General features: G+C 40.1%; 2 protein-coding genes and 1 pseudogene across 3 annotated transcripts in view; 1 reads left to right on the top strand and 2 right to left on the bottom strand.

The window, feature by feature from the left end:
* The window catches only part of LOC110060273 (uncharacterized), a 29,449-nt gene extending 17,310 nt beyond the window's left edge, over positions 1–12,139 (bottom strand). The window contains exon 1 of the mRNA XM_089272535.1: positions 12,069–12,139. Within this exon, the coding sequence (XP_089128661.1) occupies positions 12,069–12,139 (71 nt within the window). The remainder of the gene's footprint in view (positions 1–12,068) is intronic.
* Positions 1–12,255, bottom strand: part of LOC149103707 (uncharacterized) — a 153,962-nt gene that overhangs the window by 77,866 nt on the left and 63,841 nt on the right. The window lies entirely within an intron of this gene.
* Positions 2,878–9,923, top strand: LOC149103712 (coadhesin-like; annotated as a pseudogene). The gene is made up of 8 exons (XR_016201992.1): positions 2,878–3,144; positions 5,059–5,229; positions 5,835–6,003; positions 6,726–6,896; positions 7,312–7,479; positions 7,982–8,152; positions 8,500–8,673; positions 9,409–9,923. The product of XR_016201992.1 is annotated as a coadhesin-like (transcript).

Raw genomic sequence — 12,255 nt, 5'->3', positions numbered from 1 at the left:
TTGTAATCGTGTTTACTTTTCCCGTTTTAAATTTTGTATTTTTCTGGGAGTAAGAAATTTTGATGCCAGATTTTTTTTTTTTGGGGGGGGGGGGGGTGTAAAAATGTCAGGCTCATGCATTGTTTTGGGTTCGCAATATGAAGCTCTGCCGGTGTTACAAGTAGAACGTGAGGGACTGGGCCCAGCCCCAGGTTACTTGTTATTATGGGATCGAAAATCCCACGCGTTGGCGAGAATGAAAAACGAAACGAGGATCGATGAGAAAACGTGTTGTCATTGTAGTTTTGTAGTAGTTCCTGTGCGAGATTGAGTAGAGTGTAACACCGGACCCCTCGTCATGTATACTGCGTATGCGAGTACACCGTCTGTGGATCCCATCATAGCCACTTTTGGGCAAATGTTATTTTCGTGATCCCAATTTAGTCACTTTCTTTTTGCCCATCTACCTTTTAATTAGTTCATCCTAAACTGAAGTGACACATTTGTTAAACTGACTGTGGAACGGTAACAACTTTTGACCATGAATCCTCCCACCCATCATGTTTAAATCCCTACAGGCCGGAATTTTCTTAACCCAAAAATCCCGAAAATGTACGATCCCATTCCGAGTAACTCTATGGAAAATGTACTGACCCCATTATCGTCAATCCACTCGTGAAAATGCGACCCCATCCAGTGGTACATCCCCATCAGTCCATTACTAGGAAGTACCCTCGCCCCCGTATTAAATCCAATAAGTATGCCTGGCGTAGTCAATCGATGAAGTCGAACTCGATTGCCATAGAAAAAAATCGACCACCATATATCAATTTTTCCGGACTATTCAAAGATGGCTTTGTTATGAATGTGTAAAATAATACGTGGATCAAAACGAGACAGGCGTTCATCTTGTAAGCAGCTAGGTGGAGTGGTCTCTTCTTCAGGCCTTCCAGGGTTCTGCATCCTGGATATCTTTACTGGCAATATCCCGTAAGTCAGAATCCAGCTCAATTTTGATTTTACACTGCCGTATTCTGGCTTGAGCTTCTTCCGGTGTCGTAAACGAGCAAAAATTTATGTAAAGCCCAAAATGTTCCTGTTTAGTTGTTTCTGTTCTTGTTATTTTGCTGATGATTGTAAAAGATACGCAGGCTATGATAAAATAGACTGTTCACAGCCCTCTATTTTCTCGTATTTTTATTTGATCGTGCACGCGGATAAAATCGCGAGAGAACTGGACGCCAGCGCAAACGGAAGACTTGCCTGGGTTTGCGCTCTTCTTTCGCGTGCGTAAATAGAGAGGCTGTGAACAGTCTAACGATAAAATGACCCAATAAAACCATTACAGACAATGTTGTCAACCATTTTGTTAGAGTAACTTATAAAAGGACAACTGAAAGGACAAAAATAATTTCCGATAACAATCGATGTTTTATAATATCTCTACTGTGTGTATGTCAAAAGCAAAACCATTCAATTAACTAACTAAAACTCATCCCAAATGTCAAAATAGCCTCTCGGCCAGTTAATCAACACTGACGAACGATGTTTCCAAAAGCCCATTTTTTTTATTGTAAAAGGTCACCAACTTGGATCTGTGCCGCGCGCCGTTGGTCTCTGTTTCTGTCGATTTCTGTTTTATTGATACACATTGATTTATATACATGCTAAAAAAGCATTTTTTTGAAAAGAAAAAAAAAAATGTTGCACACCCGAAAAAAAACGGTTGTGTTATTAAACCCCTACCTTCCCATAGCATAGCGGGCCCCTCTCCGCAACAGCCACTTATACCTCCCTCTCCAAGTTGCCGTTGCCGATAGGTTCTACTCTGTGTTACTCTGATTAGAAACGTCGTTATAAACGCGTGTTGGAATGTTTTTTATCACTTGTCACCTATTTCGAACTGTGATCGCCTTTTCCAAAACAAAGCTGCACCACATGTACTAAATTGTGTGCGACCAATAAAAGATCTTTATTGGGACGACCAAAAGGTGGCCGCGGCCACCTCTCTATTTTTTAAAGCACGCGAAAGAAAAAGCAAGCGAAGCGCGAATCACGAAGGAGTGGGGACGAAGAGGGGAGCGAAGCGAGCCAAAGAACCTCAATTTTTTTCGGTCCTCATCCCGACCCGTCAAGTCTCCCGTTTTGCCCTAGCGTCCAGTCCTCTCGCGATTCTATCCGCGCGTTCAACGATGGAATAAAAATATGAGAAAATAGAAAATAGGAAACTGTGAACAATCTAAATTGGTGGCCGCTTATTTATAGGGGTTCTACATTACATTTGTTTTCCAATTACAGCATTTCCTCATAATGTCCTCTGGCTTCCCGCATAAGAGATAAAAGGTTTCGCTCTATGATCGCGGTCATTTATCAAGTCTTCCTTGCAATTACTACTACCTCGGCTCATCTACATGTGTGAGTTTCTTCCTAAACTACATTTTCATTCAGTGATAACTTTGTAGCTACGTTACCGCGCTGTACACATGACCTAAAACACAACGTCAATATATGGTCAGAACCCCCTAATTGTTGTCGATGTCCTACGAAATTTGAAGCGTGCCAAGATAGATAGCTACAGTTTATGTGGCTGGAAAAATTGAATTTGGTCACAATATGCTGAATAAAACAAAACAAGTATTCTGCTCAAGCTTGCGGAATATCGTCTCTGTTTTAGCTTAATCACATTGATTACGAGGCAACGACCTCGTCGGCTGGGTTTCAGACGGTATTCTGTACAGATTCAATTCGGAGGAACTTCTCTGTTTTAAGGCTAATCTCAAGTGTACAATCAGAATACGTGACGTACTGCTGTGTGAAGATGTCCAAATTATTTTGAATCTTTCTCACACGGGTTTTTTTTAAAGTGATTTGTTTCCTTTATCTTTTTCGACCAGGAGCTTAAAGCAGTGATGTCAAAATTACTTTGGTTTTTCGTGGTTCTTTCCGCTCTTGTAATGGTGGACCAAACAAAAGGATGGAGAAGGCGACGGTGCTACGCAAGAAGCTGCAGGGTGGGTACTTGGGGCTGGTGGAGTTCTTGTAGCAAAAGCTGTGGTTGGGGACAGCGGACCCGTTCACGCACAATGCTGAGATATGCCACATGTGGTCGGAGTTGTCCATATGCCTTGCGCGAAACCGAGTCGTGCAACAAGTTCAGTTGTCCAAGTAAGGAAGGAGCCTTATCACCCCACTGTTTACTTCTTTTAACCTTGAAAACATAGTAAATATATATTTTCCTGAGTGTGGAAGGTTAGAGAAAATGTCAAAAACGATGCAAGTGCCACGCAAGGGTTGCAATGGGCTCATAAGCATAAGCAAATTCGCGTAACATAAACGGGTAAATCATGACTAAAAAGGCGGTACGTTTGCTCGAACACATCCTTGAACACATCCTAGAACAACAAAACGGCGAATTGTTGAAGGAAGAGCAAATTGTAATTAGTTTTCGGCGAGGTTTCCAAAAAGATAACGACAAAATTTGAAATCGTCTGCCAGATTTTTTCAATTTGACTTAACAATTCAACCTTGTGTATATGTAATCTATTATAGTACTTTTTCATATAGCTTCAGTGCATTTATACACTAGATAATTTGTAACAAATCTAGACATAATCATGCAGTTTAATTAAGGTTTCTGTCAATAAGAATATGAAAAGTATCCTGAAACAAATGTAAGACAGGACTCATTCCAGAATGAAAAAAAAAATAATGATAAATAAATAAATAAATAAATAAATAATCAAAAATAAAAATAGCAGATATAATGATTGTAATATAATGCAGGTATAGCATAGTAGTCTTTGTAGGCGTTGTAGCCGCATTGGTTAGTAGACAAGACATAAAAAAGTCCTGGAAATTGAGAACTTTATTTGCTTCCTCAAAATTACGATAATTTTTTTTACTATCAAAGGTTACATTCTGTTTTTCGATTTTAATTTACAGGTGAAGAGTAAATATTTCGCCTCACTGAAACTCCAAATTGACTAAGTTTTAAGCAGTTTATATGGTGATTAAGGCTGCAATAACGCTATCCTACTTCGCTTTTTTTTGAGTACTGGCACCTTTTTAGCAACAGATTGTCAAGCACAGATTAGTAATCGTCCAGGAGCCCTTTTTTTTTATCCCCATATTCTATTTCGATCACGTTTCTTTCTTCTTTATAAAGCCCACTTCACTTTCATGGCAGTTTGGGTTTTATTACAATGCGGTTTGGGAGTTTTGTTTGTTTGTTTGTTTGGCTATAAGAAGTGCTTAGTTGTTTGTTATCACCCTGCAGTTCAAAAAAACAGAACAATGTAAACATTTGCCGTTTTCTGGCTAAATTATTTTTTAATTTTTTTTTTTCCCGCAACCATGGCTCGCCTCTTTTTCTTCTTTGCACCGGTCTCTTTGCGTTCTTCGTAGTTGATCTCTATTTTCTTTTAAACAGTCCTAAGAAAATAGCACGCTGATTGGTTTAAAATCGTGTTTCCATAACTCCATATATAGAAACACAGAACTAGCGCGAGCTGTTGACGTAATGATGGCGCGAGCAAAGAGGATTTACATTTTGATAATCAAAGTTAACAAGTTGTTTTCCTTTTCTTTTCATCACGGTGTTTTCTAAAAGAAATAGAAAACATGTTCTCCATGTTTCTATCGAGTTATAGAAACACTCGTGAAAGTTTGGGAGAACTCGAAAAAGCTGTGGAAACATTCGCCTGCGGCTCGTGTTCCCACAGTATTTCTATTTCTCCCAAACTTCCACTCGTGTTTCTATTAAACAATTACATTATGAGCTTGAGATTTCTATTGCGTGTGCGCCCTCGTCAACTATAGCGGATAGAAATCGAGAGCGAATAGTCTAATTGTTTTAGTATAAATCTACTAGTCGTTCAAAACTTTATCTAAATACTCTTCAAAGACACTTCGAAAACGCCAAGAAGCGGCCGTCATTTTGTTAACAAGCGTACACAGAATAGGTGGTGAGTAGCGTAGCCAATCAGAGAACGGCATTTGTGATAGAACGCTAATAGGTTTATACTAAAACTCGATAGAAACACGGTATATGTTTTCTATTTCTTAATCACTGCATTGCAGTCCACGGTGGTTGGTCAAGTTGGAGTGGATGGACCTCGTGCAGCCAATCCTGCGGAACCGGCTCTCAACAACGTTCTCGAACCTGCAGTAGCCCGCGGCCATATTATGGAGGACGATATTGTTATGGGTCAAGCAGTGGAAAGCATATGTGCAACACACAACCGTGCCCTGGTAAGAAATTAAGCGCACTGATGGTCAAATCTCTCTATGCTAAGACGAAATCATTTATAAACGGCAGCGAGCTCGTGTTATTTTGTAAAACCAAGCGAACCATTAAAGGACTTTTAGTTACATGTTATTACTTACAGTTCGCGGAGTCATTGTGGATTAATTTTTTCGCTCCGCGTCCGCGCATTGTATTGAGCATGAAAAGCAACAAAAACAACGGCGTTGGTTTCTTGCTTTGTATTAAGCAAGTTAAGACGTTCACAAAACAAATGTCAATTCAACCTCCGTTTATCTGTATTATTATACATGACTGAGAAAATTACTTCACTGTGATTGGCTGAGAGCAGGCCAATTTATCGTTAATTTCATTTTGCACTGTAGCCCAAATTAAAGCGCGCACGCTCGTAATTTGCTCTGTGATATAATATTGAATGAGTGATCAAATAAACAGTCGCCTTTTCGTGATATTTGAAAATTCGTTCAAATAACACTTGCGTAAAGGCTCTTACAATTTTGAGGGAGTTTTCAAATATCACTCGTTGTACAAATCATTGAACTCACTCGCAGTAATGCGATTTCCTATACTAAGCTTTTTATGATTTACCCAGTTCATGGCGGGTGGTCTAGCTGGGGTGTATCGGCACCTTGCAACGTGACTTGTGGCAATGGCACCGAAATGCTTTTACGCAATTGCACCAACCCCGCCCAACTACGGTGGAACACCTTGCCAAGGAGCCGCGAGAAAGGAACAGACGTGTGCATTGAAGCCTTGCCCAGGTAACTACGGCATGGTTTATTTTGTATTGTTTTGAACTGCTTACTGTAGTTACTGTAGAGGCTAAAATAAAAACAAAAAAAGAAGACGAAACACGAAGATAAGAACTGGCGTATATATCTTACCCCTCGTCCTCTCTTAAATTTATCTTTTGATAGCACACCAGCTCTAACCTTCTTGTGGATAAACTAAATTCGGGTTACAAGAATCGAGCAAAAAGGCAGAAAGTGACATAAATTTGCACGGGGCTTCTTCAATAACTATTCAGTTCCGGCCGCTTACATTCAGGCTTTTAAAGAAACCTCGATAAAAAGTATTTTTTGTCTAAGCTACACACATACTACAGTCTACAGTGGAATGTCTGCAATACGGACAGAGACGAGACAAAGTTCCCGTATTAGGGGGATCACAGATATGACCCAGGTATGGCTCATTGTCAATGATCTCTTAGGTCAATGCAAATTCTTTATACACCTGTGGATGTTGACTTTTCGCAGGAGCCATTGTATGTCGTTCATATGATAAAGTGATGACATTCATCGTGCAATTATGTTTCAGAAATCAGTAATCTAACTTTCAGCTAGCAAAAAGGCTAAACTTCATGAGTTATAATTAGTAGTGCGTCAATTTTCAGCAGGCACAAATAAAACGTATCGTAATTACCTAGCTGTAATCAGTAAGGGATACTCAAAAGTAACGTGATAATTTCACTTTTTGTAAATAGTTGACGGAGGTTGGTCAAGTTGGAGTGAATGGAATCACTGCAGTAAATCATGTGGATCTGGTTTTCAGCAACGTTTAAGAAACTGCACGCAACCCACGCCCCGTCATGGTGGTAAAGCCTGCAATGGGGCGGGGAGGAAACGCCGTTGGTGTTACCTGCATCCGTGTCCTGGTGAGTGTACGCCCTGCGAAGTCACGATGTAGTGCGGGTATATTTTTCATCCATGACCAAACTATGCTCAATATCACTTATGTGGTTGACGCGGTAATGCACTGGAATTGTACGTCCGTTAACCATATAGCGTTAATTTATAATTGAAATCAGGTATATTTTTGTTTTCCGTCAGATTGTTAAAAAGCGTCCCGCTGATGATGTAATCAAATCAGCTAAATCTTGGCGCAGGGAACCGTCTTATATAAAACACCTTTTCTTTTCCTGTCCATAAGGGTATTACTCAAATTGAACGCCGGATGGGAAACTCATGCAATTCGAGAGTTTTGTCTCCTCTTAGGAATTCCGTATGAGTCATACGACTGACACACTGGGTTCAACACTCCACAATTTAATTCTTATTACTTCGTTTCAGTGCATGGCAGATGGAGCTCTTGGAGCTTTTGGTCTCCCTGTGATAAAGTCTGTGGTAAAGGCGTCAGTGTTCGAACTCGTTCTTGTACAAACCCGCCTCCCTTTTATGGGAACGGTTGTGGTACCCATCATTATGAGTCAAGGGAGTGTGCTGTTAACAGATGCCCGGGTTAGTACCATGTCTACCTGTACGCATGTCTGCCAGTCAATCGGTCGTTCAGTCAGTGTTTCTGTCACTCAGTCAGTTTGTCAGTCTGTCTGTTTAACCGTCCGTCCGTCCGTCCGTTATTAGTCATTCATTCATTCGTTCGTTCGTTCGTTCATTCATTCATTGAGTCAGTCACTCAGTCAGTCAGTCAGTCCGTCAGTCAGTCAGCCAGCCAGCTAGCCAGTCAGTCAGTCAGCCAGCCAGTCAGTCCGTCAGTCCATCAGCCGGTCAGTCAGTTTTTCAGTCAGCCATCTCATATAAACTACCTAAGAAATTAAAATAACAATTTATGAATTAATAAAAAGAGAAGATACTACTTAACAAATATATAGATGTATAATACCGGTACCATATACGTACGCGAGAAAATGTATATAGCGAAATGTCGCATACAGAGCATATCTTTAGCCTTTACTAGCACTGACTTACAGTCACAGGAGGAATTATAAATTTCACTTTACAGTGCACGGTGGCTGGAATGCCTGGGGTCCTTGGTCTACCTGTGGCAAAACCTGTGGGGGAGCCGTAAGAGAGCGTACTCGTTTCTGTACAAACCCACCTCCCTTTCATGGTGGACGGGGTTGTGGCACACACTATTACGAGTCCAAGGAGTGTGCTATAAATAAATGTCCAGGTGAGGGATAGCGATTAGATTGATTTTCTATAGTTATAGTAATTACCTGGTGCTTATCTAAAAAAAGTTGTATTCTAAACAGTCATGTACAATTCGCATCAATTGATGCCCGGGTGACAGGACATTTCTTCACTGGAGGCTAAAACTGTCTGAGCTTTTCCAGGACCACATATCCGTATCTGCGTAATGATATGGGACTGTGCCCTCCACAATCGTTCGCCCTTTGCTTCCTCCCCTATGGTTAATTTTTCAAGCATCCCACTTGACACTCTAGCCATACAGATTCCTTTTTGGGGGCAGCCTTTGCATTTAGTTCCAATATATGTTTTTATATGAAAACAACGTAGTCCATGGTAATTGGTCAAATTGGAGCAACTGGACAGAATGCAGCGTCACTTTTGGAGTTGGTGTAAGGTCACGCGAACGGCAGTGCGACAATCCCAGACCAGCCTATGGTGGAAGAACTTGTAAAGGAATTCACAAGGACAAGAAGTCATGCAGTACTGGTGAAGTTTGTGTAGGTAGGTGTATAATTAAACCATGTCCACATGACGTTTAATCCTCATAATCGCCATCTACATGTATGTCAGTATATACCTGTATATAGAATGGAGGGAATACAGAGAAGAAGGAACTGTTCGAACGAGACTACGCAAGACGAAACAACAAAAATAATAACAAAAGAAAACAAAACAAAAAGAAAGAAAAGGAAATTAATATTCAACCCCCTTTAGATTTGAATAAGCGATGACTTATTCCCTGAAATATTCATCTGTTGATTCATTATTAAATATTACATTCGGTGATCTTTACGGCCAACCATCATTATTGGCAAAGTAGGTATAGAGATCGCATGACAAACGTTGGCCCAAAACACAATGGGACCGCAGAGGTCTCCAAGCACTTAAGTACGAAACTAAGTGCCTGATTTATTTTAGTTTGCTTGGCTTATGAAACTGAGATAGAACTCTAACTTAACACCACGCAAGGATTAACTACAATCACGATGGGCTCCTGCTATAACCCAGGTTTTAACAAGCCCGATAAATAAAGTTGTTTAAAATCAACAGGCAGTAGCTAACTTTCGAATACTTAACGATCTTTATTTTAAAATTGATATAAAACAATAATAGTAAAATAGGTATTACGTGTCCCATTCGAAAATGACATGGCTAGTCGAGTCGGGAGGAAACAAAATGATGAGCTCAGTGAATCGATATCTGGGTTCTTTTTAATTATTTTTGTTCCTTTTACAGCTGGAGTTGGTTGCTATAACAGCTTTCCTTCAGATAGACTAGGAAACTTCACTGATGAGATCCAGTGGTCCGGTCTCTTTTCGTCACAGATGCAAAAGATTGTAAAGAAATGCGCTCAATTGGCGGCAAAGCGAAAGAGATTCTTTGCGGTGGAAGATTTTGGCAACTGTCACGGAGCTCGGGTGTTCTCCTCTGGCAGTGAATCAAAAGAAACCCGGTGTATATTTGGTGTAGGTGTTAAGAGTCATTTCTTTGTATACGAAATTTCCTTGTAATTGATACCGAACTCAATTGTGGATAAAAGTAGTGTTAGCGAAACAAAATGCGATAAAAAATGGAAACTGAATTTTAGCCATTTGTAAACTTGAAAAAACACTGATGATTAATCGATGAAATTTTCTGTACTCGTAACTAGATTTGTTTTCCTTTGTGTGTGTTTGATTCGATTTCATTTTTAAACCATTTTACAAATTTATTGTGAGAATAAATAAAACATAAATACTTCGTAATATAAATTGTGCACATGCTCAGTTGCTTTAACTGACGTAATGGTCCGAGGTTAGAAGTGAATGACGGGAAGATAAAAGCGAACTTTGGGTTTAAGAACGAGAAGACTAGTACAGCGACACAAAAATTTGTATAAAAAATAAATACACAGATAAATAAAAACTACCCTGAACAAACCTTTAATATTAACGTAACACTCAACACCCTAGCAACTCAGTAACTCTTCTGCTCGATAAACGAGGGACTCAGCAAAATTTTAAGCTCGACTTACTCACAGCTCTGCAAGCATTGGCTCGAGAAATGAGACATGCACTAACTCTTTGTCGCGGTGCACGAGCCAGCTGTTGAATTATAAATCAGAGTGTGAATGTACTTCGATGATCTCGTCTAGCACTTCGAATTCTGGAGATCCTTTTTCCTCTGTTGCGTGTCCTGTTAGAGATTGACTTGGTTATTTTGTGACATGCTCCGAGACTGCGCTCTGCCTGCGGTCTTAGTTTGGAAGAACATGGCAGTTTTAAATAGCTGAACTGATATTGGCATTGGTAAATGTCAGGGTCGTAGGGGGAAACCCACATAACTTGCCTCAGTCATGTTTTTCGTTTCTGTTGTTTATAGTCGAGAGTAATGATAACACCCCGAATACCTTTGAAAATAATTTAACCAAGCACATTGTCTCAGTCAATATTTTTCTGGCCACAGCCCTGAATGTTGGAAGCAAAAACAAAGCTTAGACAGTACGACTCTAACATAGTGCAAAAAGTGAAATAACACTCTGAGAAATTTGATGTGAGCATGCCATATGCGTTTGCCGTGCAATTGATGAAGTGTTCAAACGGCCTTAACGCTAACATTTTCGAGAACAATGTTGAACCGATGTTGAATGTTGAAAGTTTTAAACCAATTTAGCTTTAATTTAATCATTTAAAGGAAGCTTCCAACATATTTCACACTCTCGGTGAATAAGTTGAAAACCCAACCTCGTTCCCAGGGTCTCTCTTCTTCCCGTCCCCTGGGAACGAGGTTGTTGAAAGCCCTGTTCGAATGCTCCTGAAATAGGCTATATTCGTATTCTCGGTATTGGACTGGAACTAGCTTGCAACGGAGGCTCATGCGGGGGAATATCATTAAACAGAGATCAATACCATTTGCATTTGAAAAGACTCCCTGCATCAGCCTCAGTTGCAAGCTTGTTCCAGCCCAATACCGAGAATACGAATATGGCCTATTTGGTTCAACCATAGTTAATAGAGGGGACTTGTTATGAAGCCCGGCAAGCATCAAAGGAGCAAACAAAGATGCCAAGATTTCTGTTGGAAGGTCCACGATCGTGCACAATCTTTTGTTTTGCGCTCATACACTATGCATGAATTACGTAACCAAAACGCTTCTATTTGGTTAGTTCCTCAGTACGGAGTAAACAACTATTGTGTTCTGTGCACGATCAAGGCCAAAAAAGCGAACAAAAACGTACAACAAAGAACTTTGTTGGGTTTCATAACCATTCCCCTCTATTGTTCAACAAAGGGTTGAACGCATGTTGAAGCACCTTAAACGGGCCTTTAGTGTTCAGTGCACTTGTTCGGCTATAAATGGTCATAAATCAAAGTCTTGAAAATCGTTCATACTGACTCCCACAGGAGATCAGGGGAATACTAATTCTCCAAAACAGTGAACAAATCATCAAGCTCGTTCCCAGGGCCTTTTCCCTGCCTAGCCAGAAAACGATCACTGATCAAGAACTTGACCAAAATCACGCCGTAATTTCTACGTAATTCTGGTTTACAATGACTACAACTTCCTACATTTTGCAAGCAACAACATTGAAAAATGTGCCGTAAGTCTTATCTTATAAAACTACCTCTACCAAAATAATTTGCCGTGAAAAAAGAATTAATTAATCACTGTGTATGAAATGAGGTTCTTTTTTTTCCTGAAAATCCGTGCTTATTTGCTTCTGACATTATCCCTTAATCCGCGGAATTTTCACAAACAGACCTCTCTTGATACCCACGTACAGGTGATGAACCAAAACGTACCCGCCACGTGAGAAGAGATCGAGATTTTCACTAGAAATTTACACTTTCGCACATAAAAAATCGACAGAACTTGCACAGTGGATACAATATATACCTACCTCACCGGTGTGGGACCTCTTATGTTCTTCTAGCCTCCATTTCTTATTAAAACTCTTCCCACATTCCTTACAAGTTCTACATGCCATTAGGGACAGCGCGTCTCCCAACCCCAAAATGCTTTGGAAACGAAAGAATATCGAGGTCGAAATGTATTATGGACCAAAATATAACAAGACAGCGGGAACCTGGTCTCTAACATTAG

This window comes from Orbicella faveolata, unplaced genomic scaffold (assembly GCF_042242905.1).
Source record: "Orbicella faveolata isolate gen_17 unplaced genomic scaffold, um_ofav_v1 contig_35, whole genome shotgun sequence".
Taxonomy (NCBI): Eukaryota; Metazoa; Cnidaria; class Anthozoa; order Scleractinia; family Merulinidae; genus Orbicella; species Orbicella faveolata.
Note: the sequence above shows the minus strand (reverse complement) of the source record. Positions and strands in the feature narration are given on the sequence as shown.